The 27,910-nt window shown below is 40.3% G+C and overlaps 1 protein-coding gene and 1 pseudogene across 2 annotated transcripts in view; one reads left to right on the plus strand and one right to left on the minus strand.

The window, feature by feature from the left end:
• Window positions 1-27,441, plus strand: part of NXPE4 (neurexophilin and PC-esterase domain family member 4) — a 30,205-nt gene extending 2,764 nt beyond the window's left edge. The window contains exons 3-6 of one of the 2 annotated variants that reach the window (XM_003253173.3): window positions 10,071-10,804; window positions 11,306-11,367; window positions 12,750-12,956; window positions 26,562-27,441. In XM_003253173.3, the coding sequence (XP_003253221.1) occupies window positions 10,071-10,804; window positions 11,306-11,367; window positions 12,750-12,956; window positions 26,562-27,097 (1,539 nt within the window). In that variant the 3' untranslated portion in view covers window positions 27,098-27,441. The remainder of the gene's footprint in view (window positions 1-10,070; window positions 10,805-11,305; window positions 11,368-12,749; window positions 12,957-26,561) is intronic. The other variant, XM_003253174.3, reaches the window with a different exon arrangement.
• On the minus strand, window positions 8,398-9,843 carry LOC100595764 (annotated as a pseudogene).
• Window positions 27,442-27,910: the final 469 nt, after the last annotated feature.

The raw sequence follows: 27,910 nt of genomic DNA on the forward strand, positions 1-27,910 counted from the left end.
TATATGGTGAGAGAAAATGGTCTAATTTCATTCTTTTGCATATGGATATTCAGTTTCTCCAGCACCATCTATTTTAAATACTTTTGTTCCCCCACTGTATGTTCTTGATGACTTTGTCAAAAATCCAGATGGCTGTAAATGTGAATTCATTTCTGTGTTCTCTATTCTGTTCCATTGGTGTATGTGACTATTTTTATGCCAGTATAACGCTGTTTACTATAACTTTGTAGTATATTTTGAAGTCAGGTAATATAATGCCTTCAGCTTTGTTCTTTTTGCTCAGAATTTCTTTGGCTATTCTGGATCTTCTTAGTTTCCATACAGATTTTAGAATTGTTTTTCAATTTTGATGAAGAATATTATTGGTATTTTGATAGGGTTTGCCTTGAATTTGTAGATTGCTTTTAGTAGTCTGAACATTTTAACATTTATTCTTCTAACCCATTAACATGAAATATCTATTTTGTGTGTGTGTGTGTGTGTGTATGTGTGTGTTCTCCAATTTCTTGCATCAATGTTTTATAGTTTTCATTGTAGAGATCTTTCACCTCTTTAGATCAATTTATTCCGAGGGTTTTTTGTAGCTACTGTAAATGAAATTGCTTTCTTGATTTTTTTTCAGGTTGTTTCATATTGGTGTTTAGAAATGTTACTGATCTTTATATGTTGATTTTGTATCCTGCAACTTTATTAAGCTTTTAAAATCAGTTCTGACAGTTTTTCATTGAAGTTTATGCAGTTTTCTAAATATAAGTTTATGTGGTCTGCAAACAGGGACAATTTAATTTCCTTCTTTCCAATTTGTATGCCCTTTATTTATTTCTCTGACTTAATTGCACTGGCTAGGAATTCCAATACTATGTTGAATAAAACTGGTAAAAGTGGCCAACACTATCTTGTTCCAGATCTCAGAAGGCTTTCAACTTTTCCACATTGAATGTGATGTTAGCTGTGGATTTGTTATACATGGTTTTTATTGTTTTGAGGTACATTTCTTCCATACCTAATTTGTTGAGATATTTTTATCTGAAGCAAAGTTGAATGTTATCAAATGCCTTTTCTATTGAGATGATTATATGATTTTTGTAAAATGAGAAGGGTCCACCTGACAAATGGACTTTCAAAAAATTAGAGACATAATATACCCTGGTCAATATCTCAGATAATCCTTGCATCAAGGGCTGTCAGTCCAGACCTCTCCCATTCACCCACAGATTTGTAGGCCACTACTTTTAGCAAACATCATACAGCAGTCTGGAATTCCATGAGGGGGCATGGAATTTATTGTTTTGAGGTACATTTGGTGAAGGATATTAAGGACTTTCCATTGGCTGGAAGCTGGAAAGTGGAGCTTGCCATATTCTGACTGTAGTCATCCTGAGGGCTGGAAAGTATACCCTCGAGAAATGGCCCATTCTATTTCTGCAGGGGAGTACTGAGGCTTAATTTCTTTTATGAAGCATTCCCAGGTTAGAGGGGCTTCAAGTTGATGCTATGAGGCTTTCTTGCTGCTGACTTGGCTGCCTGATCTGCTAACTTGTTTCCTTCAGCTATTTCATTTGTTCCCTTCTGATGTCCCTTACAATGCATTACGGCTACCTCTCATGGAAGGAAAACTGAGGATAATAACCTGTTAATTTCCTGGTGGTAATTTATAGTAGATTCATTAGTGATAAGAAAGTGTCTTTCCTTCCAAATGGTAGCATGAGCATGGAGAACTAAGAAAGCATACTTGGAGTCAATGTAAATGTTAGCTACCTTTCCCTTGCTTAATTCAAGTGCTCTTGTAAGAGCTATCAGTTCAGCTAGTTGAGCACTTGTGCCTGGATAGAGAGGTGCACTTTCAATAACATCATCCAGAGTGACTACTGGATATTCTGCCTTATGGACTTCTTGCTCTACAAAGGAACTGCCATCTGTGAAGATGGTCCAGTCTGGATTTTCTAGAGGAGTTTCCCTGAGATCCTCCCTGGCTTCATAGATCTGTACCACAGCTTGCTCACAGTCATGTTCAGGTTCCCCAGTTTTCTTGGGGAGTAAAGTGGCTGGGTTTTGGCAAGAACAAATTTTTAACTGAACTGCTGACCTCTCTAACAGCAGAGCCTGATATTTAAGGAGCCAACTGACTGTTAGCCAAAGGTTCCCCATAAAAGACAGCAATCCTGCTACATTGTGTGGGGCATAAACAGTTAAGCCATTTCCCAGAGTTAATTTGGTGACCTCCAGTACCAGTAGGGCCAACATGGAAATTGCTCAGAGGCATGCTGGCCATCCTTTACCCACAAATGAAGTTTCTTACTCAGGTAGCCCACTAGTTGTTGAGCTGGTCCTCAGGCCTGAACTAAAATTCCCATGCTCATTCCTTTCCTTTCTGATACATAAAGATTGAAGGCCCTCCCCACAGGAGGGCTGAGAGCTGGTACCTTAAGTAAGGCTTGCTTTAGCTGGCTAAAGGCCTTTTGAGCTTTAGGTTTCCAGGTTAGGAGATGAGTTTTATCCACTTGAGTTTCTTTTATGAAGTGATATAGAGGATGATCTATCTCACCATACCCAGGTATCCATAGCCTGCAAAATCCTGTAATGCCCCCAAATCCTGCCAGTTGCTTGAGGATTTTAGGGAGGGGGAAGGAGGAAATGGGCTTAATTATTTCTTCCCCTAATGCTCTGGTCCTTTCAGAAGCACTAAACCAAGGTACTTTACAAAGGTTTTGCAAAGCTGGGCCTTAGATTTTGAAATCTTATATGCTCTGTCAGCTAAGAAATTAAGAAGAGTTTCAGTGCCTTCCCAAGAGGTTTCCTCAGTTGGGGCACAGATCAGTATATCATCCACATATTGCAAGACCTTGACCTGAGGATGGGAAAACTCAGAGAGGTCCTTTGACAATGCCTGTCCAAACAAATGAGGGATTATCTCAAAATCTCTGAGGCAGCACCATCCATTTTAACTGGGCAGTTTGGCCAGAAGGATTCTCCAAAGGCAAACAGGTATTGAGAGTCAGGATGTAACAGTATGCAGAAAAAGGCATCCTTTAAATCTAGGACTGTAAACCATTTAGTTCCCTCAGGTATTTGGATTAGCAAGGTATAGGGATTAGGTACTACCAGATGGATTGAGACTATGGCCTCATTAATGACTCTCCATTCTGCATTGGGTTTTTGTGCTCCTAATATTGGGGTGTTGTAGGGACTGTTACAGGGTTTAAGGAGGCCCTCCATCTTCAGGTTATTAATAATGGCTTCTAGCCCTTTCTTAACCTCTGGCTTTAGGGGATATTGTCTCCGATTAGGAAAAAAGTGGGATCATTAGGATAGATCCAGACTGGCATAGTGGTTACAACTCAACCTATTCTTCCTTGAGTTGCCCAGACTTCTGGATTGATATTAGCTTCCACTAGAGGAGAAAAAGAGTTTTTCCTGGGGCAATAAGTATGCTGGCCCACATGCAAGCTAGAATGTCTCTACCTAATAAAGGAGTAGGACTTTCAGGCATGATTTAAAAGGCACATGTAAATAATATGCCCCCTCAACTGCAACTAAGGGGTTGAGAAAAACATATCAGATTAGAGTTTTTATGAGACACCTCTCACCCCTCATGCTATGGGAAAAGGGGAGGCCTCGATTACAGAGGAGAAAAGAGAGGCTGGCTTTGGTGTCCAGAAGGAGGTCTACCTTCCTTCCTTCAGTTTCCAGAATTACCTGGGCCTCCTGTGCTGTAATGGCAATTTGAGCCACTGTAGCCAGGGCTTGAGCACCAGGACCCAACAGTCCTGCTGGACCATCTTTGAGACTGGTTCTGAACCTGTTGACCTCCATCTCTGGAGGCAGTCTGATCACCAGTGGTCCCTGCCACAGGCTAGAGAGGGTCAAGGTGGCTTCTTCTTGCTTCCTGGGCATCCTTTTTAAAGTGCTCTGACTTCCTACATTGATAGCAACTCGCAGATGCCCCTCAGGGATCCCAGACTTTGCAAGCCTGCAAAGCAGCTACCAGAGCCTCAGTCCTTCTCTTGTGTTTCCTCTCTTTTTCCTGGGTCTCCTCCTGGTCCCTACTATAAAAGACTAATGTGGCCACCCTCAGGAGGTTCTCCAAAATACTATCTGGCCCTATAGCCTACTTCTGTAGTTTCCTTCTAACATTGGGAGCTGCCTGTGTAATAAACTTGTCATTTAGGATGAGCTGTCCCTCACGTGAATCAGGGAACAAGAAGGTGTGTTTTATTAGACCTTCTTTCAGCCTTCCCATAAAGGCTGTGGGATTCTTATCTGGATTTTGGTCTACCATGGACAGTTTAGAGTAGTTAAGAGGTTTGGCCCTAGTTCTTCATACGCGCCCCCCCCCCCCACCTTACGCACATTAAAAAGTGTTTCCTTTTCTATTCATCTGTGATGTTATTGGGGTTGCAAAAAAGGTTGTCAAGAGGTAGTGCCTCTGTTTCTATTGGGAATGACGGTTCCCCTATTTCTTCATTTTCCCTATTTTCTTTTTTCCCTTTTGGCCTACTGTAGGAGACATATTGCTCATCTTTGAATTTCTCTCCTGCCTGCAGAGCTGGCTGTTTTTCAGCTGCAATTAGGGCTTGGCTTAGGAGCAGCATAACATCCCTCCATGAAAAGTTAAACACCTGAGTTAAATTTTGGAAAGCTTTTATATACTTATCAGGGTCATCAGAAAATTGGCCTAAGTCTCCCTTTATTTGCCTAAGATCCTGCAATAAATAGGGAACCCTAGTGATATCACCTCCACTGAGCATTTCCTGTAAGGGTAAGAGTGAAGCTGGGGGAGTGGGGAGTATTGGAGACGGTGGAGCTGAAGGACCTGATGGCACAGCTGGGGGCCCCAGAGAGGGAGGACAAGAACGGCCTGGACACTCAATAGCTGCCTCAGATACTTCCCTGGAGGTTGCTTCTCTAGTTTTGGGGAATCATTCCCTTTGGGCCCTCCTGATATGACTGCTGAAAGAGCTAAGCTTATTGTGCAATGCTTGCAAAGTTCTGGGTTGTCTCACAGGGCAAAGAAAGCCTGTACATGAGAGACCTCTGACCATTTGCCATCCCATCTACAGAAAACATCTAATTGTTGGATAGTATTAAAATCAAGGCTCCCCTCTGCAGGCCAGGCTGGTTCAAGGTGGTAAGAAGGCCACACCCTTGTGCAAAAGAAAATTAGCCACTTTTTCTTCAGTCTCAGGGTCAAAGGAATCCCAGTGTTTCAGAAAGCACTCCAGAGGAGTGCAGACCAAAGATAGTCTGTTATTCATCTTGAAGGAGAAGCAAGAAAAAAGATGTCCCTTTAGTCACCTTCGTTTCCTTTGGAAAGGCCTAGGGTGGAGGGGAAGACAGTGGGGGCATCCCCCCAACTGTTTTCCCTCCTTGGCTCCCTGAGCCCTGGCATCTTTTAAGGTGCCATCCATTGATGCAAGCATAACCCTCAGCAATGAAACCAGAGGAACCAATTGATTGGGATTAATCATGCTCACCCATGTGACTCTAGTCCTCTGCTGTGATTTCCCTTTGACTTTCTAGACTTGTGTGATCTGCATGACTCCCCAACAGATGGATCTTGAGAGAGACTTCGTTACAGTTACATTTGGGCAATGCCCTTTAATGGAGAGAGAATGCAGGTTTGAGCTGCATAATTTGCTATTACGGCCTGTACTAAAGTATTTATTCTTAGGCAGTGGCTCTGGTTAACTTCTGGAATTAAATTCCCCTTACTATTTAAGTACCATTTTAATTGGAGGCAGAATAGGTGCCTTAAAAGAACGTAGGAACCAAATGGTGGTTTTCCTGCTGATGGGACAATGTTCAGATTAAAATTTGGTTTTGGAGGACCTTTTTCTCCTCATTGTTGAAGGCAGAGTTTTCTTGTTCACAGAAGGAGCATAAAGCCTGGTCTCTTGTAGAAGGGCACAAAAAGTGAGAATTAGGAAGCTAAGAGTGTTTCGGCAAAGGGCCAACAACGTGCCTCACGGAATAGGGTTCCTATTCCACTAGGTGGTGCTGTTGACCTTGAAATACCATGTGCTCTCCAGACCAAGGGTAAAGAGAGAGATGTTTACAGGGGGTGTGGGGAGGAAAGGAAGCCCTCTGTGCCTAGAAAATCACAAAAACAGCAATCCCATGAGCTATATTCCCAGGTATTATGGCATTTCCTGATCTTGCCTAACAGAATTACTTCACTGAACTGTAAAAATTTTCAAAGCATTGCATACAGACAGTGGATACTAGACATGGAAGTTGTGGATAGGAAAGGAGAAAATTTGCAATAGAAAAAGCTTGGAGATCCTGTTGCCATCATCCATCAGGCTGTTGGAGGCTGGAATTAGTCCAGAAGCCTTCAGGTAACACCAGGGTGTCTCCCTGGCCAGGAACCTTCAGTGCCTCTCAACCTCTTCCAGCCCCACATGACAGCGAGGCTTTCTGTAAAAGTAAACCAATTAGAAAGAAAGCCAACATTCCCAGCTCCCTGAGGACATGCAGGGGGGCGGGGGCAGGGGTGGATTAGCTAAGTTCTCTCTGGCAAGCCTGTCCCCTGAGTCTTGTAAGGCTGGTAGCCACGCTAACTTTTTAAAGGGCTGATTGGGGGCCCAGTATTTGGTTTGATTTTTAAATGGAGAGCAGAAGGCCTTGAAATAAAAAGAAGGAGTTGGGGTGTACTCCTATACTCACCCTTCTGAGGAATCTTCCTCAGATCCCAGGTGGGCCCCCATAATGAAACGGCATTTTTCATCTGGGATAATACCCAAGGTTCATTGTCTCTCTCCAAGGAAATCAAGGACATGGACATACAAGGAGTGAGTTTAAGAGCATAAGTTTAATAGGCAAAAGAAAGAGAAAAGCTCTCTTCTGTAGAGAGAGGGGTCTTAAGTGAGTTTTTTGGTCCACAGTGAAGTGCAGGAGATTTTATAGATGAGCTTGAGGAGGTAGTGTCTGATTTACATAGGGCAAGAAAGAGTGGTCAGACCAGGTGTAACATTTGCACAGCACACAAAGAACTGGTTAGGACTCGGTGTGCCATTTGCATAGCACGCGAAGAAGCTGGGTGTCCCACTCTAATCTTTCATTATGCAGATGGGTTCTCTACCTGGCCAGTGCCATGTTGGCTGCTTTTTCACTGTACACATGGTGACAAAGAAAAGGGAAGATGGAGCCTCCATGTTGAACATGCCTGGCCCTCAGGTAGCCCTTTTCTATTGACACAGCTGCCAGCATTCACCCATGCAAGCTTTCAGCTTGCTTGTCTATGTTTGCAGCTTGATTTTTCAGGCTGCTCTTTGCTAGGAAATAAATTATTTGGGGGCTCCTTTTTGTTAAAAAGGGAAGCCTTGCCAAGGATTTATTTACCCTCACTGTCTATCTAAATAATTTCTTTCTAGCTCCTGTTTCATTTCCTTTATATATTTAGGTGTTCTAAATGTTGAATGTATATATATATTTATATGTGTGTGTGTGTGTGTGTGTATATATATATATATACACACACACATACCTACATACACACACACATATATATATTTATTTTCTCGTGATAAATTGATCCCTTTATTATTACATAATGACCTTGTTTTGCTCTTTCTATAGTTTTTGACTTAAATCCAATTTATCTGATATAAGTATAGTGACTCCCGCTCTCTTTTGGTTTTCATTTGCATGGAATATCTTTTTCCATTACTTCACTTTCAGTCTATGTGTATCCTTAAAGCTGAAGTGAATCTCTTGCAGAAGGATAGAGTTGGGTCTTGTTTTTTTATAATCTATTCAACCATTCTGTCTTTGGGATAGGGAGTATTGAAATATACCATTTTATTACAGAGTCTCACAAAAATAAAAATAGTACCTCAAAACTCCCCCAATTCTGCAGGTGGAGGATGGCAGGAGACTAGACTGCCATCCTCCACCTGCAGAACTGGGGGAAGACAGATGGCAGGTAGTGTGAGTTTTTTGGCTCACTTGAGGCCAGTGAGAAGGTATGAGAATGGAACCAATCTAAAAATGGCTGATGTTACTTTAGGAGCTGAAAAGAACAGGGCATCTTTGAAGACCCAGACACCCCTTTTAGAAGGGGCAATAAAGGCACCTTTCCAAAGCTACTAAGCAGGCACTTGGCATTTCAGGATTTTGTCTTCTGTTTGCACGAAAGTATTCCTTTCACCCACACCTGGCACCTTTTATGCTTCAGAGTTAAGACCTGCAGAGTGATGGGTGGCAAGGCATTTCCTAGAAGAGATCACCCAGCACAGCTGCCCTGGGCTCAGAGTCTTGATTTCTGTCTAGTCCCTGGAACTATTTATATTTAATAAATTTTATATGAATACCTGGAGAAATAGAAGACATAAAATCTGAGGGTTTGGGAGAGAAAGATTGGGGACTAGGCAGGAAGCCAAAGTTGGGGAGGTTACCTCAGGCCAGCTTGACCTGCTCCTTTACCTCTTTGGCTCCTGGCTTCTCCTCCTTCATTTTTCTCCCTTCTGTGACTTCTTTCTTCATCTCTGAGTCTCTCTTTTTCATCCTGTTTTAACCCTCTTGGCTTTTTTGAAGGTGGGAGAGATCTTGCAGCTGCCCTCTCCCTCCTCATCAGAGCCAAAGAACTCTTCCTCATAGGTAATTCATCTGTCAGAGATACTGATGGAGATGAGCTTGTCAGGGTCTTCTTCATCTCATCACCACCCTCTTGAGGGACAGCATCCTCAGGAATCACCTGCATTTGGACTGCAGGTGGATGGGGCTGCATTACTAGGTTCTCAAACAGCCATTGTTTAATCTTCTCCAGGTACTCATTAGTGTTCTGGTTAGTCATATTGGAAGGACTGATGTAGGGTTTGAAATATGGTCCAAAGTATTCAAAGTAATCATTGTATGAAGGCTCATTAGGGATCTCCATATCCAGAGCCACAGCTATTTCTTATTTTCAGGGCACTAAGCAACATTATAAATGGTGTAACCACCTTCTGCCATCAATAACATAGGCAGGTTGATGCTCTTGACAGATTCCACACACTTGGCATGCCCTTTGATGATCAGAATAAAACAATCTAAGTGACCCCTAGACAAGGCATCTGAGCCATGCTGTAAGATCACCACACTAGACAGGAACATCTCTATTACTCTGGACATGGCCAGTTTGAAAATGGCCTCATAGGACTCATCATCAATCCCATCTAGGAGCAGATAGTTAATAGCATAATATTTGCCTTTGCCAGCCCCAATAACCCATAAGTCCCCATTTCCTGGGAAGTACTCTCCATATTTATGAAAGGACACAGTCCTGACCTAGCCTGTAATATAGAAGACCTCTTCCATGCCATCATCATGGTGAAGATCAACGTCAACATACGACACCCTCTGGTGATACTTTAGCAGTTCCAAGGTGGCCCAGATTGTATCATTAACATAACAGAAGCCAGATGCCTTGAACTTCTTTGCATGGTGCAGGCCTCCAGCCCAATTCACAGCAATGTCCATCTGCTGCTCATTAAGCTTCACAGCACTTGCCACAGAGCCACCAGTAGACAACTGACAGACGTCAAACAGGCCATCAAATGCTAGACAGTCCTCACTAACACTGAATCTCTGCATCTGCTTGCTGGGCTCAGACATGTAATCTCAACAGATGGAGCACAATAATTTAATGTAGTCATTACTGTGGTACTTGGTCAACTCCTCAGCATTGGCTGTGTGAGGGTGATGGGTTTCCATTTTTCACTAGAAACCATAGTTGAGCAGCAAATTATGAGTCATGCAGATTCAGTGAGGCTTCCGTGGGTGGGCTTGTCCATAATAGTAATTTCCAACATCCCTATCGTAGTAGTAACAGACTTTCCTCCTGGTGCCCTGCCTTTGCGCCATCTTGCTCACTTCCTGTCCCTCTGTCCCTCCTGTCAGTCTCCATTCTATGCCTTTTTATTGGAGAATTTAAATAATATTGATAATAGTATGTAAATCAATATTCAAAATCATAATAAGTAAAAATGACTAGGAACAGGTTAATTTCATAGCATGTTACACTTCCTGTCATTTCAGCTCAGGTATGCTCTAAATTTATCCATCTCATGTCACATTTGCTGTCATTTCAGCTTTGGTCTGCTTTAAACTTATCCATCTCCCTCCATTACTGGAACAACTCCACAAAGTCCTTATTCCCTAAAACACCACTGATATCATTAAAGCCACTAACAGAGACTGAACTCAGAATAAAGGAAATCATAGAGAAACTAGACCAGCAGATCCCACCCAGACCTTTCACCCATGTGAACACCACCACCAGCGCCACACACAGCACAGTCACCATCCTCAACCCTCGAGATATGTACTGCAGGGGAGACCAGCTGCACATCCTGCTGGAGGTGAGGGACCACTTGGGACGCAGGAAGCAATATGGCGGGGATTTCCTGAGGGCCAGGATGTCCTCCCCAGCATTGATGGCAGGTGCTTCAGGAAAGGTGACTGACTTCAACAACGGCACCTACCTGGTCAGCTTCACTCTGTTCTGGGAGGGCCAGGTCTCTCTGTCTGTGCTGCTCATCCACCCCAGTGAAGGGGTATCAGCTCTCTGGAGTGCAAGGAACCAAGGCTATGACAGGGTGATCTTCATTGGCCAGTTTGTCAATGGCACTTCCCAAGTCTACTCTGAATGTGGCCTGATCCTAAACACAAATGCTGAATTGTGCCAGTACCTGGACAACAGAGACCAAGAAGCCTTCTACTGTGTGAGGCCTCAACATATGCCCTGTGCTGCACTCACTCACATGTATTCTAAGAACAAGAAAGTTTCTTATCTTAGCAAACAAGAAAAGAGCCTCTTTGAAAGGTAAAAATAATTACTTCTTGAGACTACCTGTGCAAATACTGTGATTTGGCCTACATACTGATCCAAAGAAAAGTCCTGTGAGTGTATCAAGTTTGGGTGTCTTTAGTAAGAGCCTTTGGGGAAAGGACCTGTGAATTCATTTAGAGACAGTGCCCATTCTCTAGTAATCCACAAACTTTTTGAATATTTAATTCTTATCACTGAGATAAAAATATATACAGAATAAAAACTAAAAGAAAATGAGAAATGCACATGTGTGTATGTGTGTGTGCTCTAATACATTATTTCTGCATCTCAATAAATTCTCTTGCATACCTTCTGTGTAACTGTATCCCATAGCCTAATAGGCAAATAAATGGAAATTTACTAAATGGCCTGAAAGTGTAGGCATAATAATTGACTTATCTCAAAGAAATAACTGAGGCACTGGATAATCTAGTTTCTGTATGTTTCCTGATTTGAAGCCACCTACAGATTAATTTCTGTATTTGTGTCTTTAAGGTCAAATGTGGGTGTAGAGATTATGGAAAAATTCAATACAATTAGTGTCTCCAAATGCAACAGTAAGTACTCCTGTGTTTGGTGGGTGGTGCCTAGTTCTAGACCCATTTAAAGGGTTTCTTCTTTCTACTGGATTTGTTCACTGTTTCAGTCCTATCAGCACTCTGTCATCTGGCTTATCTAAGGTTGGCCAAGACACCAGTTACCTAGGTGAGTGAATAATTCAATCACTGGGATATCATAAGCCTATTTTAGTAACTGTAACTCTCATCATCAGTCTATTTGTCAGTCAGTGAATTCCCTGCCCATTTTATACAACAACCTTTAAACATTAACTCTTTCCCAATTCTATACGCAGTTCTTTACCTCACCACAACACCCCTCTTCATACCACTCCCATCACCTCTTCCCATATCACAATTAGCCCATCACCATCTAGAGGATTCCAACCTGCCATCTGGGTGTCAATTTATTATAACCCCTCCCTCTTTATCTTTGCCATCTTTCAAACAATTGTTAGCATACAAAATAGAACTTCCACACTTATATTTACTAATTTCTCTCCAATTTCTTTGAATCAAAATAGCCTAGGAAATTCCTATCTAAAACGATTCAAGGCAAGAGCTTTTACGTCTCTGCAAGTTCAGCATTAAAACCTTGCTAATCACAAAAAAAAAGAAAAAAAGCCTTGCTAATCACTAATAAACCTATCTACACTGAAGTGTAAATATGTACCTAGATGTAGAAATGTTATTTTTCACCACAAATACATGAGTACACTCATCCCAGTTATTAAAATATTAAACTACTTCTCTCAGTTGATTAATAAGCAAACCTGCCACAGGCTCCTCACCATTGTGGCTACCTCAACCCATGGATTCCCAGACTCTTCCAAACCAGTGACTGAGGGGTTAATCCCTGGCCCATCTTGGACCTCCAAGACACTCTCCAGCCTATAGCCATATTCATTTGGATGGGCCAGTTCCCAAGCCAAACTAGTTGTTAATATTTTTTATATCACCTTTATTTAACGCAAAGGATTTATATTTTGATGGTGGCATTTAAGACACAGTGTGACAAACTTAGGGGTAAAGTGAGCTAAAATGATAGGACAATTGAGCTTCCATTCCTATGCAAGAATTGATTACTTTCACAGAAAAGCTGGAAAATACTTAAATTTTCCTACAGAAAGCCATTTTTTCTGGGAAGAAACATACACTCTTATAACGAACATTAATGAACATTATTTAGGAAATTCACATCAGAGAAAAATTTTTATTAAAAAAACAGCTGTTCCATTAAGAGAATACTTCAATAATACATTTCCCACCATTACCACCACTTTACCCCCTTTTAGGATACTTAGAGGATAGAAGGCTCTTAATACATTCTGATGGGTAATTTGATGTTTTGGAAGATCCTATCTCATTTGATTCTTTGGCAGAAGAAACAGTTGCAATGAAAGAGAAATGCAAGCTTGGAATGACATCCACAATCCCCAGTGGGCATGTCTGGAGAAACACATGGAATCCTGTCTCCTGTAGTTTGGCTACAGTCAAAATGAAGGAATGCCTGAGAGGAAAACTCATATATCTAATGGGAGATTCCACGATTCGCCAGTGGATGGAATACTTCAAAGCCAGTATCGACAGTATGCCTCAGTCTAAGCTATAATTCTTACCCATTTCAGAAACTTCTTTTCCATTTCAAAGGGGAGAAGGGAATATGGGAAATTCCTCTTTTTTTCATATTCTTCAATCATGATGTCAAACTTAGAAGGAAAGTTGATCCAATAAAAGTGGGAAAATTGGTAGGGCCTTAGTTCTACGAAAAATTCTCAACAGAAGGGAGAGCTTTAAATTGTGATCTCTGCTAAATGACTAAACTCCTAGGGAAACCTCAATTACCTCATCTACAAAATTCAGGATCTAGTAACAGCCTTTAGCATCACATTCTATAACAGTGATTCTCTTGGGTCATATAAAGGACTGAGTTATGGAGTTACCTACCCTCTCCAACTCATCTTTTAATTTGTCATAGAAAAACAACTGTTGTACATTGTGTTAAAAGTTAAATTATATGGCCAGAGTGTGATTTGGAAAAGAAAACTGAAGTAAGTTGGAAGCAGAGTGAAGAAAATAGCTCTGCCATTTTCTTCCAACTCACCCTACAGCATCTCTGTTTTCCAGCCTCACTGGGTTAAGTCTTCAAATGTAGCCCTTTGCTTCTAAGACAATCCCATGTTACAAAGCATCAATAATCCTCCTCTGAACATTTTCCTCAAAAGTTCTAACTACAAAGCAGTTAGCCCTGATGTTCTGATAAAAGCCTAATTCATATGATGAACATGGAAGAACTTCATTTTATTCTATTCATGTGTCAATTAAATATACATGAGAGGATCCTTGAAGTGAATGGATAGATCAGTCCAAATAAATGCTTTGTATATCGTAAGGGTTCCACAAATGACTAGTAATAATTATTATTATAGATATGGCACTTAATATTATCCCATGCATATGTGAAGGAAACACAGAAGCACAGAATATAATTTCAGTCTTCAGGGAATTTAAAGAGCGGCTGGGGAAATAGAGTTTACTCGTTTTTTATGTAAAGACCATCAATTAGTACCTTTCTCTATCCTCAAATGAGCTTAGTCTACAATCAACAAACAGTACAAAAATAATATCTACAAAACTGACCACATAATCCTCCAAGGAAGTTACCTCACTACCTTTCCATCCCTACTGCATTAGATTCCACATGATTCTATAAGGTGGCATGCACACAATCTTTCACATTTACACAACACTTTTCTTAATTTTTAAGTTTTTCATTTCAATAGGTTTTTGGGGAACCGGTGGTGTTTGGTTACATGGATAAGTTCTTTAGTGGTGATTTCTGAGATTTTGTTGTACCCCTCACCGAAGCAGTGTACACTGTGCCCAGTGTATCACCTTTTTTTTTTTTTCTATACTTTAGGTTTTAGGGTACAGGTGCACAATGTGCAGGTTTGTTACATATGTATCCATGTGCCATGTTGTTTTGCTGCACCCATTAACTCGTCATTTAGCATTAGGTATATCTCCTAATGCTGTCCCTTCCCCCTCCCCCCACCCCACAACAGTCCCTGGAGTGTGATGTTCCCCTTCCTGTGTCCATGAGTTCTCATTGTTCAATTCCCGCCTATGAGTGAGAACATGCGATGTTTGGCTTTTTGTCCTTGCAATAGTTTACTGAGAATCATGATTTCCAGTTTCATCCATGTCCCTACAAAGGACATGAACTCATCATTTTTTATGGCTGCATAGTATTCCATGGTGTATATGTGCCACATTTTCTTAATCCAGTCTATCGTTGTTGGACATTTGGGTTGGTTCCAAGTCTTTGCTATTGTGAATAGTGCCACAATAAACATACGTGTGCATGTGTCTTTATAGCAGCATGATTTATAGTCCTTTGAGTATATACCAAGTAATGGGATGGCTGGGTCAAATGGTATTTCTAGTTCTAGATCCCTGAGGTATCGCCACACTGACTTCCACAATGGTTGAACTACTTTACAGTCCCACCAACAGTGTAAAAGTGTTCCTATTTCTCCACGTCCTCTCCAGCACCTGTTGTTTCCTGACTTTTCAATGATGGCCATTCTAACTGGTGTGAGATGGTATCTCACTGTGGTTTTGATTTGCATTTCTCTGATGGCCAGTGATGATGAGCATTTTTTCATGTGTTTTTTGGCTGCATAAATGTCTTCTTTTGAGAAGTGTCTGTTCATATCCTCTGCCCACTTTTTGATGGGGTTGTTTTTTTCTTGTAAATTTGTTTGAGTTCATTGTAGATTCTGAATATTAGCCCTTTGTCAGATGAGTAGGTTGCAAAAATTTTCTCCCATTCCGTAGGTTGCCTGTTCACTCTGATGGTAGTTTCTTTTGCTGTGCAGAAGCTCTTTAGTTTAATTAGATCCCATTTGTCAATTTTGGCTTTTGTTGCCATTGCTTTTGGTGTTTTAGACATGAAGTCCTTTCCCACGCCTATGTCCTGAATGGTATTGCCTAGGTTTTCTTGTAGGATTTTAATGGTTTTAGGTCTAACATGTAAGTCTTTAATCCATCTTGAATTAATTTTTGTATAAGGTGTAAGGAAGGGATCCAGTTTCAGCTTTCTACATATGGCTAGCCAGTTTTCCCAGCACCATTTATTAAATAGGGAATCCTTTCCCCATTTCTTGTTTTTGTCAGGTTTGTCAAAGATCAGATAGTTGTAGATATGTGGCATCATTTCTGAGGGCTCTGTTCTGTTCCATTGATCTATGTCTCTGTTGTGGTACCAGTACCATGCTGTTTTGGTTACTGTAGCCTTGTAGTATAGTTTGAAGTCAGGTAGCCTGATGCCTCCAGCTTTGTTCTTTTGGCTTAGGATTGACTTGGCGATGCAGGCTCTTTTTTGGTTCCATATGAACTTTAAAGTAGTTTTTTCCAATTCTGTGAAGAAAGTCATTGGTAGCTTGATGGGGATGGCACTGAATCTGTAAATTACCTTGGGCAGTATGGCCATTTTCACGATATTGATTCTTCCAACCCATGAGCATGGAATGTTCTTCCATTTGTTTGTATCCTCTTTGATTTCATTGAGCAGTGGTTTGTAGTTCTCCTTGAAGAGGTCCTTCACATCCCTTGTAAGTTGGATTCCTAGGTATTTTATTCTCTTTGAAGCAATTCTGAATGGGAGTTCACTCATGATTTGGCTCTCTGTTTGTCTGTGATTGGTGTACAAGAAATGCTTGTGATTTTTGTACATTGATTTTGTATCCTGAGACTTTGCTGAAGTTGCTAATCAGCTTAAGGAGACTTTGAGCTGAGACAGTGGGGTTCTCTAGATATACAATCATGTCATCTGCAAGCAGGGACAATTTGACTTCCTCTTTTCCTAACTGAATACCCTTTATTTCCTTCCCCTGCCTGATTGCTCTGGCCAGAACTTCCAGCACTATGTTGAATAGGAGTGGTGAGAGAGGGCATCCCTGTCTTGTGCCAGTTTTCAGAGGGAATGCTTCCAGTTTTTGCCCATTCAGTATGATATTGGCTGTGGGTTTGTCATAGATAGCTCTTATTATTTTGAGATACGTCCCATCAATACCTAATTTATTCAGAGTTTTTAGCATGAAGCGTTGTTGAATTTTGTCAAAGGCCTTTTCTGCATCTATTGAGATAATCATGTGGTTTTTGTCTTTGGTTCTGTTTATATGCTGGATTACATTTATTGATTTGTGTATGTTGAACCAGCCTTGCATCCCAGGGATGAAGCCCACTTGATCATGGTGGATAAGCTTTTTGATGTGCTGCTGGATTCGGTTTGCAAGTATTTCATTGAGGATTTTTGCATCAATGTTCATCAAGGATATTGGTCTAAAATTCTCTTTTTTGGTTATGTCTCTGCCAGGCTTTGGTATCAGGACGATGCTGGCTTCATAAAATGTGTTAGGGAGGATTCCCTCTTTCTCTATCCATTGGAATAGTTTCAGAAGGAAGGGTACCAGTTCCTCCTTGTACCTCTGCTAGAATTCGGCTGTGAATCCATCAGGTCCTGGACTCTTTTTGGTTGGTAAGCTATTGATTATTGCCACAATTTCAGAGCCTGTTATTGGTCTATTCAGAGATTCAACTTCTTCCTGGTTTAGTCTTGGGAGGGTGTATTTGTCGAGGAATTTATCCATTTCTCCTAGATTTTCTAGTTTATTTGCATAGAGGTGTTTGTAGTATTCTCTGATGGTAGTTTGTATTTCTGTGGGATCAGTGGTAATATCCCCTTTTTCATTTTTATTTCATCTATTTGATTCTTCTCTTTTCTTCTTTATTAGTCTTGCTAGCCGTCTATCAATTTTGTTGATCTTTTCAAAAAACCAGCTCCTGGATTCATTGATTTTTTGAAGGGTTTTTTGTCTCTATTTCCTTCAGTTCTGCTCTGATTTTAGTTATTTCTAGCCTTCTGCTAGCTTTGGAATGTGTTTGCTCTTGCTTTTCTAGTTCTTTTAATTGTGATGTTAGGGTGTCAATTTTGGATCTTTCCTGCTTTCTCTTGTGGGCAATTTAGTGCTATAAATTTCCCTCTACACACTGCTTTGAATGTGTCCCAGAGATTCTGGTATGTTGTGTCTTTGTTCTCGTTGGTTTCAAAGAACATCTTTATTTCTGCCTTCATTTCATTATGTACCCAATAGTCATTCAGGAGCAGGTTGTTCAGTTTCCACGTAGTTGAGCAGTTTTGAGTGAGTTTCTTAATCCTGAGTTCTAGTTTGATTGCACTGTGGTCTGAGAGACAGTTTGTTATAATTTCTGTTCTTTTACATTTGCTGAGGAGAGCTTTACTTCCAAGTATGTGGTCAATTTTGGAGTAGGTGTGGTGTGGTGCTGAAAAAAATGTATATTCTGTTGATTTGAGGTGGAGAGTTCTGTAGATGTCTATTAGGTCCACTTTGTGCAGAGCTGAGTTCAATTCCTGGATATCCTTGTTAACTTTCTGTCTGGTTGATCTGTCTAATGTTGCCAGTGGGGTGTTAAAATCTCCCATTATTATTGTGTGGGAGTTTAAGTCCCTTTGTAGGTCACTCAGGACTTGCTTTATGAATCTGGGTGCTCCTGTGTTGGGTGCATATATATTTAGGATAGTTAGCTCTTCTTGTTAAATTGATCCCTTTACCATTATGTAATGGCCTTCTTTGTCTCTTTTCATCTTTGTTGGTTTAAAGTCTATTTTATCCGAGACTAGGATTGCAACCCCTGCCTTTTTTTGTTTTCCATTTGCTTGATAGATCTTCCTCCATCCCTTTATTTTGAGTCTATGTGTGTCTCTGCATGTGAGATGGGTTTCCTGAATACAGCACACTGATGGGTCCTGACTCCTTATCCAGTTTGCCAGTCTGTGTCTTTTAATTGGAGCATTTAGCCCATTTACATTTAAAGTTAATATTGTTATGTGTGAATCTGATCCTGTCATTATGATGTTAGTTGGTTATTTTGCTCATTAGTTGATGCAGTTTCTTCCTAGCCTCAATGGTCTTTACAATTTGGCATGTTTTTGCAGTGGCTGGTACCGGTTGTTCCTTTCCATGTTTAGTGCTTCCTTCAGGAGCTCTTTTAGGGCAGGCCTGGTGGTGACAAAATCACTCAGCGTTTGCTTGTCTGTAAAGTATTTTATTTCTCCTTCACTTATGAAGCTTAGTTTGGCCGGATATGAAATTCTGGGTTGAAAATTCTTTTCTTTAAGAATGTTGAATATCGGCCCCCACTCTCTTCTGGCTTGTAGAGTTTCTGCCAAGAGATCAGCTGTTAGTCTGATGGGCTTCCCTTTGTGGGTAACCCGACCTTTCTCTCTGGCTGCCCTTAACATTTTTTCCTTCATTTCAACTTTGGTGAATCTGACAATTATGTGTCTTGGTGTTGCTCTTCTTGAGGAGTATCTTTGTGGCATTCTCTGTATTTCCTGAATCTGAATGTTGGCCTGCCTTGCTAGATTGGGGAAGTTCTCCTGGATAATATCTTGCAGAGTGTTTCCCAACTTGGTTCCATTCTCCCCGTCATTTTCAGGTACACCAATCAGACATAGGTTTGGTCTTTTCACATAGTCCCAAATTTCTTGGAGGTTTTGTTCATTTCTTTTTATTCTTTGTTCTCTAAACTTCCCTTCTCACTTCATTTCATTCATTTCATCTTCCATCAGTGATACTCTTTCTTCCAGTTGATCGTATCGGCTACTGAGGCTTCTGCAATCTTCACGTAGTTCTCGATACTTGGCTTTCAGCTCCATCAGCTCCTTTAAGCCCTTCTCTCCATTGGTTATTCTAGTTATCCATTCGTCTAATTTTTTTTTAAAGTTTTTAACTTCTTTGCTACTGTTTTGAATTTCCTCCCGTAGCTCGGAGTAGTTTGATCATCTGAAGCCTTCTTCTGTCAATTCGTCAAAGTCATTCTCAGTCCAGCTTTGTTCCATTGCTGGTGAGGAACTGCATTCCTTTGGAGGAGGAGAGGTGCTCTGCTTTTTAGAGTTTCCAGTTTTTCTGCTCTGTTTTTTCCCCATCTTTGTGGTTTTATCTACTTTTGGTCTTTGATGATGGTGATGTACAGATGGGTTTTTGGTGCGGATGTCCTTTCTGTTTGTTAGTTTTCCTTCTTCCAGACAGGACCCTCAGCTGCAGGTCTGTTGGAGTTTGCTAGAGGTCCACTCCAGACCCTGTTTGGCTGGGTGTCAGCAGCGGTGGCTGCAGAACAGCAGATTCTCATGAGACCACAAATTCAGCTATCTGATAGTTCCTCTGGAAGTTTTGTCTCAGAGGAGTACCCGGCCAAATGAGGTGTCAGTCTGTCCCTACTGGGGGGTGCCTCCCAGTTAGGCTGCTCAGGGGTCAGGGACCCACTTTAGGAGGCAGTCTGTCCATTCTCACATCTCCAGCTGCGTGCTGGGAGAACCACTACTCTCTTTAAAGCTGTCAGTCAGACAAGGACATTTAAGTCTGCATAGGTTCCTGCTGAATTTTTGTTTGTCTGTGCCCTGCCCCCAGAGGTGGAGCCTACAGAGGCAGGCAGGCCTCCTTGAGCTGTGGTGGGCTCCACCCAGCTCGAGCTTCCTGGCTGCTTTGTTTACCTAAGCAAGCCTGGGCAATGGCGGGCGCCCCTCCCCCAGCCTCGCTGCCGCCTTGCAGCTTGATCTCAGACTGCTGTGCTAGCAATCAGCGAGACTCCGTGGGCATAGGACCCTCTGAGCCAGGTGCGGGAGACAATCTCCTGGTGTGCCGTTTTCCAGGCCCATTGGAAAAGTGCAGTATTAGGGTGGGACTGACCCGATATTCCAGGTGCCATCTGTTACCCCTTTCTTTGACTAGGAAAGGGAACTCCCTGACCCCTTGCACTTCCCGAGTGAGGCAATGCCTCGCCCTGCTTCAGCTCATGCACAGTGCACTGCACCAACTGTCCTGCACCCACTGTTAGGCACTCCCTAGTGAGATGAAACCGGTACCTCAAACAGAAATGCAGAAATCACCCGTCTTCTGTGTCGCTCATGCTGGGAGCTGTAGACCGGAGCTGTTCCTATTCGGCCATCTTGGCTCCACCCCCCAATGTATCGTCTTTTATCCCTCGCCAATGCTGACCCTTTCCTCAGGGTCCCCAAAGTCCACTGTGTCATTCTTAAGCCTTTGTGTCCTCATAGCTTAGTTCCCACATATGAGTGAGAACATACAAGGTTGGGTTTTCCATTCCTGAGTTACTTCACTTAGAATAATAGCCTCCCATTCCATCCAGGTTGCTGCAAATGCCATTCTTTCATTCCTTTTCATGGCTGAGTAGTATTCCATCGTGTGTGTGTATAACATTTTATATATGTGTGTGTGTGTATATATATATATAAAACACATATATATTTATATATAACATTTTATATATAACATTATATATATAACTTTTATATATATGTGTATATATACAAACATCTTCTTTATCAACTCATTGATTAATGGGCATTTGGGCTGGTTCCATATTTTTGCAATTGCAAATTGTGCTGCTAGAAACATGTGTGTACAAGTATTTTTTTCGTATAATGACTTTTCTTCCTCTGGGTAGATACCAAGAAGTGGGATTGCTGGATCAAATGGTAGATCTACTTTTAGTTATTTAAGGAATCTCCACATTATTTTTCTTAGTGGTTGCTCTAGTTTACATTCCCACCAACAGTGTAAAAGTGCTCCCTTTTTACTGCATCCACACCAACATTATTGATTTTTTTGAATATGGCCTTTCTTACAGGACTGAGGTGGTATCACACTGTGGTTTTGATTTGCATTTCCCTGATAGTGATATTGAGCATTTTTCCATATGTTTGTTCAGCATCTGTATATCTTCTTTTGAGAATTGTCTATTCATGTCTGTAGCCCACTTTTTGATGGGACTGTTTTTTTTCTTGGTGATTTCTTTGAGTTCTTTGTAGATTCTGGATATGAGTCCTTTGTTGACTGTATAAATTGTGAAGATTTTCTCCCACTCTGTGAGTTGTCTGTTAACTCTGCTGATTATATCTTTAGCTATGCAGAAGTTTTTAGTTTAATTAAGTCCCATCCATTTATCTTTGTTTTTGTTGCATTTGCTTTTGGGTTCTTGGTCATGACGTTTTTGCCTAAGCCAAAGTCTAGAAGAGTAATAAATATTGTGAAAATGACTGTGCTGTCAAAAGCAATCTACAAATTCAATGCAATTTTCTTCAAAATACCACCAGCATTCTTCACAGAACTAGAAAAAGCAATTCTAATATTCATAAGGAACCAAAAAAGAGCCTGCATAGCCAAAGTAAGACTAAGCAAAAAGAACAAATCTGGAGGCATCACATTCACCTGACTTCAAACTATACTATAAGGCCATAGTCACTGAAACAGCAGTGACTAATGTTTTCTAATGTTATCTTCTAGAATCTTTATGGCTTCAGGTCTTAGATTTAAGTCTTTGATCCATCTGGGGTTGATTTTTGTATAAGGTAAGAGATGAGGATCGACTTTCATTCTTCTATATATGGCTTGCCAATTATCCCAGCACCATTTGTTGAACAGGGTGTTCTTCCCCCACTTTATGTTTTTGTTTGCTTTGTCAAAGATCAGTTGGCTGTAAGTATTGGGCTTTGTTTCTGGGTTCTGTATTCTGTTCGATTGGTCTGTGTGCCTATTTTTACGCCAGTACCATGCTGTTTCAGTGACTATGGCCTTATAGTATAGTTTGAAGTCAGGTGAATGTGATGCCTCCAGATTCGTTCTTTTTGCTTAGTCTTACTTTGGCTATGTGGGCTCTTTTTTGGTTCCTTATGAATTTTAGAATTGTTTTTTCTAGTTCTGTGAAGAATGATGGTGGTATTTTGAAGAAAATTGCATTGAATTTGTAGATTGCTTTTGACAGAACAGTCATTTTCACAATATTTATTCTACCCATCCATGAGCATGTGATGTGTTTCCATTTATTTGTGTCATCTATAATTTCTTTGGATGGTGTTTTGTAGTTTTCCTTGTAGAGGTCTTTCGCATCCTTAGCTAGGTATTCCTAAGGTTTTTATTTTACTTTATTTTATTTTACAACTGTTGTGAAAGGAGTTGAGTTCTTGATTTGATTCTCAGCTTGATTGCTGTTGGTGTATAGCAGAGCTACTGATTTGTGTGTATTAATTTTGTATCCTAAAACTTTGCTAAATTCAATTACCAGTTCTGGGAGCTTTTTGGTTAAGTCTTTAGGGTTTTCTAGGTATACTATCATATCATGAGCAACAGCAACAGTTTGACTTCCTGTTTACCAATTTGGATGTCCTTTATTTCTTCATTTTGTCCGATTGCTCTAGCTAGGACTTCCAGTACTACGTTGAAGATAGGTGGTGACAATGGGCATTCTTGTCTTGTTCCAGTTCTCAGAGGGAATGCTTTCAACTTTTCCCCATTCAGTATTATGTTGGCTAGGGATTTGTTGTAGATGGCTTCTATTACCTTAAGGTATGTCCCTTCTATGTTGATTTTGCTGAGGGTTTTAATCCTAATGGATGATGGATTTTCTCAAATGCTTTTTCTGTGTCTACTGAGATGATCATGTGATTTTTGTTTTTAATTCTGTTTATATGGTGTATCACATTTATTGACTTACGTATGTTAAACCATCCCTGCATCCCTGGTATGAAACCCACTTGATCATGGTGGATTATCTTTTTGATATGCTGTTGGATTTGGTTAGCCAGTATTTTGATGAGGATTTTAGCATCTATGTTCTTCAGGGATGTTACTGGTCTGTAGTTTTCTTTTTTGTTGTGTCCTTCCCTGGCTGATGTATTAGGATGATACTGGCTTTATAGAATTATTTAGGGAGGATTCCCTCTTTCTCTGTCTTTTGGAATAGTGTGAATAGGATTTGTATCAATTTTTCTTTGAATGTCTGACAGAAATCAGCTGTGAATCTATCCTAAATTTTTTGTGTTGGCAGTTTTTTAATTATCATTTCAATCTCACTGTTTGTTACTGGTCTGTTCAGAGATTCTGTATCTTCCTGGTTTAATCTAATAGGGTTGTACATTTCCAGGAATTTATCCCCTCTAGGTTTTCTAGTTTATGTGCTTAAAGGTGTTCATAGTAGCCTTGAATAATCTTTCGTATTTCTGTGGTATCAGTTGTAATATCTCCCGTTTTTTTTCTAATTGAGCTTATTTGGATCTTCTCTCTTCTTAGTTAATCTTGGTAATGGTTTATCCATTTTATTTATCTTTTCAAAGAACCAGCTTTTTGTTTCATTTATTTTTGTATTACTTTTGTTTCAGTTTCATTTACTTCTGCTCTGATCTTCATTATTTCTTTTTTTCTGCCAGGTTTGGGTTTGGATTATTCTTGTTTCTCCAAGTTCCATAAGGTATGACATTAGTTTATCTATTTGTGCTCTCTCAGACTTTTTGATGTAGGCATTTAAGTCTATGAACTTTCCTCTTAACATCACTTTTGCTGTATCCCAGAGGTTTTGATAGTTTGTATCACTATTATGATTCAGTTCAAAGAATTTTTTAATTTCCATCTTGATTTTATTGTTGACTCAATGATCATTCAAGAGCAGGTTATTTAATTTCCATGTATTTGCATGGTTTTGAGGGTTCCTTTTGGAGCTGATTTCCAATTTTATTCCACTGTGGTCTGAGAGAGTACTTGATATAATTTTGATTTTCTTAAATTTACTGAGACTTGTTCTGTGGCCTATCATATGCTCTACCTTGGAGAATGTTCCATGTGCTGATGAATAGAATGTATATTCTTCACTTGTTGGGTAGAATGTTCTGTAAATATCTGTTAAGTTCATTTGTTGTAGGGTATAGTTTAAGTCCATTATTTCTTTGTTGACTTTCTGTCTTGATGACCAGTCTAGTGCTGTCAGTGGAGTGTTAAAGTTCCCCACTATTGCCGTATTGCCATCTCTCTCATTTTTTTGGTCTATTAGTAACTGTTTTGTAAATTTGGGAGCTCCAGTGTTAGATGCATATATATTTAGAATTGTGGTATTTTCCTGTTGAATTAGTTATTTTATCATTATATAATGTCCCCCTTTGTCTTTTTAAACTGCTGTTGCTTTAAGGTTTGTTTTGTCTGATATAAGAATTGCTACTCCTCCTTGCTTTTGGTGCCCATTTGCATGGAATATCTTTTTCCACCCCTTTACCTTAAGTTTATGTGAGTTCTTATATGTTATTAATAGGTGACTTTCCTGAAGACAGCAGAAACTTGGCTGGTGAATTCTTACCTATTCTTCCATTCTGTATGTTTTAAGTAGAGCATTCAGGTCATTTACATTCAATATTAGTATTGAGATATAAGATACTATTCTATTCATTGTGCTACTTGTTGCCTAAATACCTTGTTTTTCTTTTCATTGCATTATTTCATGTAGGTCCTTTGAGAATTATGCTTTAAGGAGGTTCTATTTTGGTGTGTTTTGATAACTTGCTTCAAGATTTAGAGCTCCTTTTAGTAGTTATTGTAATGCTTGCTGGTAGTGGCAAATTCTGTCAGCATTTGTCTGGAAAAGACTATCTTTTCTTCATTTATGAAGCTTAGTTTTGCTGGATACAAAATTCTTGACAGGTAATTTTTTTGTTTAAGGGGGCTAAAATAGAACCCCAATCCCTTCTAGCTTGTAGGGTTTCTGCTGAGAAATCAGCTGTTAATCTGATAAGTTTTCTTTTATAGGTTACCTGATATCTTTGCCTCACAGCTCTTAAGATTTTTTCCTTCATCTTGACTTTAGATAATCTGATTACTATGTGCCTAGGCAATGATCTTTCAGTGATGAATTTCCCAGGTGTTCTTTGAGCTTCTTAGATTTGGATGTCTAGATCTCTAGCAAGGCCAGGGAAATATTCCTCGATTAGTCCCTCAAATATGTTTTCCAGACTTTTAAATTTCTCTTCTTCCTTGGGAATACCAATTATTTTTAGGTTTGGGCATTTAGCATAGTCCCAAACTTCTTGGTGGCTTTGTTCATTTTTTAAAATCCTTTTTGTCTTTGATGGATTGGGTTAATTCTAAAGCCTTGTCTTCTAGCTCTGAGGTTCTTTTTTCTGCTTGTTCAATTCTATTGCTGAGACTTTCCAGTGCATTTTGCATTTCTCTAAGTGCATTCTTGATTTCCAGAAGTTGTGATTTTTATTTATACTAGCTATCTCACTGAAGAATTTTCCTTTCATATTCTGTATCATGTTTTTAATTTAAGTTGGACTTCACCTTTCTCTGGTACCTCCTTGATTAGCTTAATAATCAACCTTCTAAATTATTTTTCCTACAATTCATAGATTTATTCTTGGTTTAGATCCGTTGGTGGTGAACTGCTATGGTCTTTTGCGGGAGTTAAACAATCTTGTTTTGTCATATTACCCGAATTGGTTTTTGGGTTTCTTCTCATTTTGGTAGACATGTCAGAGGGAAGATCTGGGATTCAAGGGCTGCTATTCAGATTCTTTTGTCCCACAGGGTGCTCCCTTGATGTGGTTTAATCCCCCTTCCCCTAGGAATGGGGCTTCCTGAGAGCCAAACTGTAGTGATTGTTTTTGCTCTTCTGAGTCTCGCTACCCAGTGGAGCTACTGGGCTCTGGGCTGGTACTGGAGAGTGTCTGCAAAGAATCCTGTGATGTGACCCATCTTCAGGTCTTGCAGCCTTGAATACCAGCCCCTGCTCCAGTGGAGTTAGCAGGGGAGTGAAGTGGACTCTGTGAGGGTCTTTGGTTGTGTTTTTGTTTAGTGTGCTGGTTGGCCTCCAGCCAGCAGGTGGCACTTTCAAGAGCACATCAGCTGCTGTCCTATAGGCAGGATGCAAACTTGCCCTAGGGACACAGTTTTTCAGCATCTCAGAGAGCCTGCAGTGGTGATCATGTTCCTTCAAAGGGTCTATGGATTCTTCTGACTTTCCTGGTATGTTCCTGTGGCAGTTCTTGGAGCAGAAGTTCATGGTGTGAGTCTCCACACGCTGCTCTGTTTGTCCGAGTGAGAGCTGCAAGCTAGTCCTGCCTCCTATCCACCATCTTAATCTAAGAAGCTACATAACACTTTTGACGTTCAAATAATTTTCAAAAACATCCCCTCATCTAAACCTATAATAAATTAGACATGATTAGCTTATTTAATTATACCAATCAAATCTCTTCTATCTTTATATCTACTCAATCTTGGTAACTATATCCTCCTTTTATTTTGGGATTGCATATTTGTTATCAGCGCTGAAGTCAGTGGATCTGCATGAATCTGGAAAATTGCAACACCAGCTTGCTGTGGATTTGGATAGGAACATCAACATCCAGTGGCAAAAACATTGTTATCCCTTGATAGCATCAATGACCTATTCAGTCAAAGAGATGGAGTACCTCACCCGGGCCATTGACAGAACCGGAGGAGAAAAAAATACTGTCATTGTTATTTCCCTGGGCCAGCATTTCAGGCCCTTTCCCATTGATGTTTTTATCCGAAGGGCCCTCAATGTCCACAAAGCCATTCAGCATCTTCTTCTGAGAAGCCCAGACACTGTGGTTATCATCAAAACAGAAAACATTAGGGAGATGTACAATGATGCAGAAAGATTTAGTGACTTTCATGGTTACATTCAATATCTCATCATAAAGGACATTTTCCAGGATCTCCGTGTGAGTATCATTGATGCCTGGGATATAACAATTGCATATGGCACAAATAATGTACACCCACCTCAACATGTAGTCGGAAATCAGATTAATATATTGTTAAACTATATTTGTTAAATAACACAAAAGTCTGAAATTCATTCACTTAAGTAAAAAAATTTATTGACTGTCTACTAGCAGGCCAGATGCTATGTTTGGCTCTGAATTCCCAACTAGCAAGAGCAGAGAATCTACATTATGGCTGATCCATAAGCCACCAATTCAGCTAAATGAGATGTTTCTAATCTGGGCTTGCACTTAAAAATAAATCTAAAAATACTCATGAAAAGAGCCTACCCTTCATGATCAGAGCCATACCACTCTTCACCAATGGGAAGTCAAGATACCTATGGGTAAAAGTCTCTGATGCATGAAAATTCAGAGTGATAAAGTAATTTTAAAATAAATATTTGGAGAAAGCAGTCCTGTTTGTTTATTTCTACCACTAAAGACAAGCTCTAGATGAATTTCCAAGTCAGAAGAGAAGTCTTGTGAGGCAATTCTCCCATAGTCATAGAGAGAATTCTAAGCAAGGACATGTGGGTCCTGAAAACCTCTAAATTTTCTCTCTCTGTAGGAACTCCTGATACTAGCCTCTAATCTGATTCTATAGCATTTTTCATCCAGGTTTATAGGATAACACAGGTAAAAGCATAGGCCACTAGAATTCAGGAAGTTTGTCTTTAGTCTTGTTGCTGTTGATCATTTTAAGACTTTGGAGGGTTGGGTGCAGTGGCTCACACCTGTAATCCTAGCACTTTGTGTTGCGAGACAATCAAAGACTGGAGAGACCAGAAAAGGTTCAGGAGAGTTTACTAAATTAAGGTGATCACTGGCTCAGCTGGACATAGGTCCAGAAAGTCTGAGCCCCGAACAAAGGGCTTTTCCTAC

Source organism: Nomascus leucogenys, chromosome 15, assembly GCF_006542625.1.
Source record: "Nomascus leucogenys isolate Asia chromosome 15, Asia_NLE_v1, whole genome shotgun sequence".
In the NCBI taxonomy this organism is placed as follows: domain Eukaryota; kingdom Metazoa; phylum Chordata; class Mammalia; order Primates; family Hylobatidae; genus Nomascus; species Nomascus leucogenys.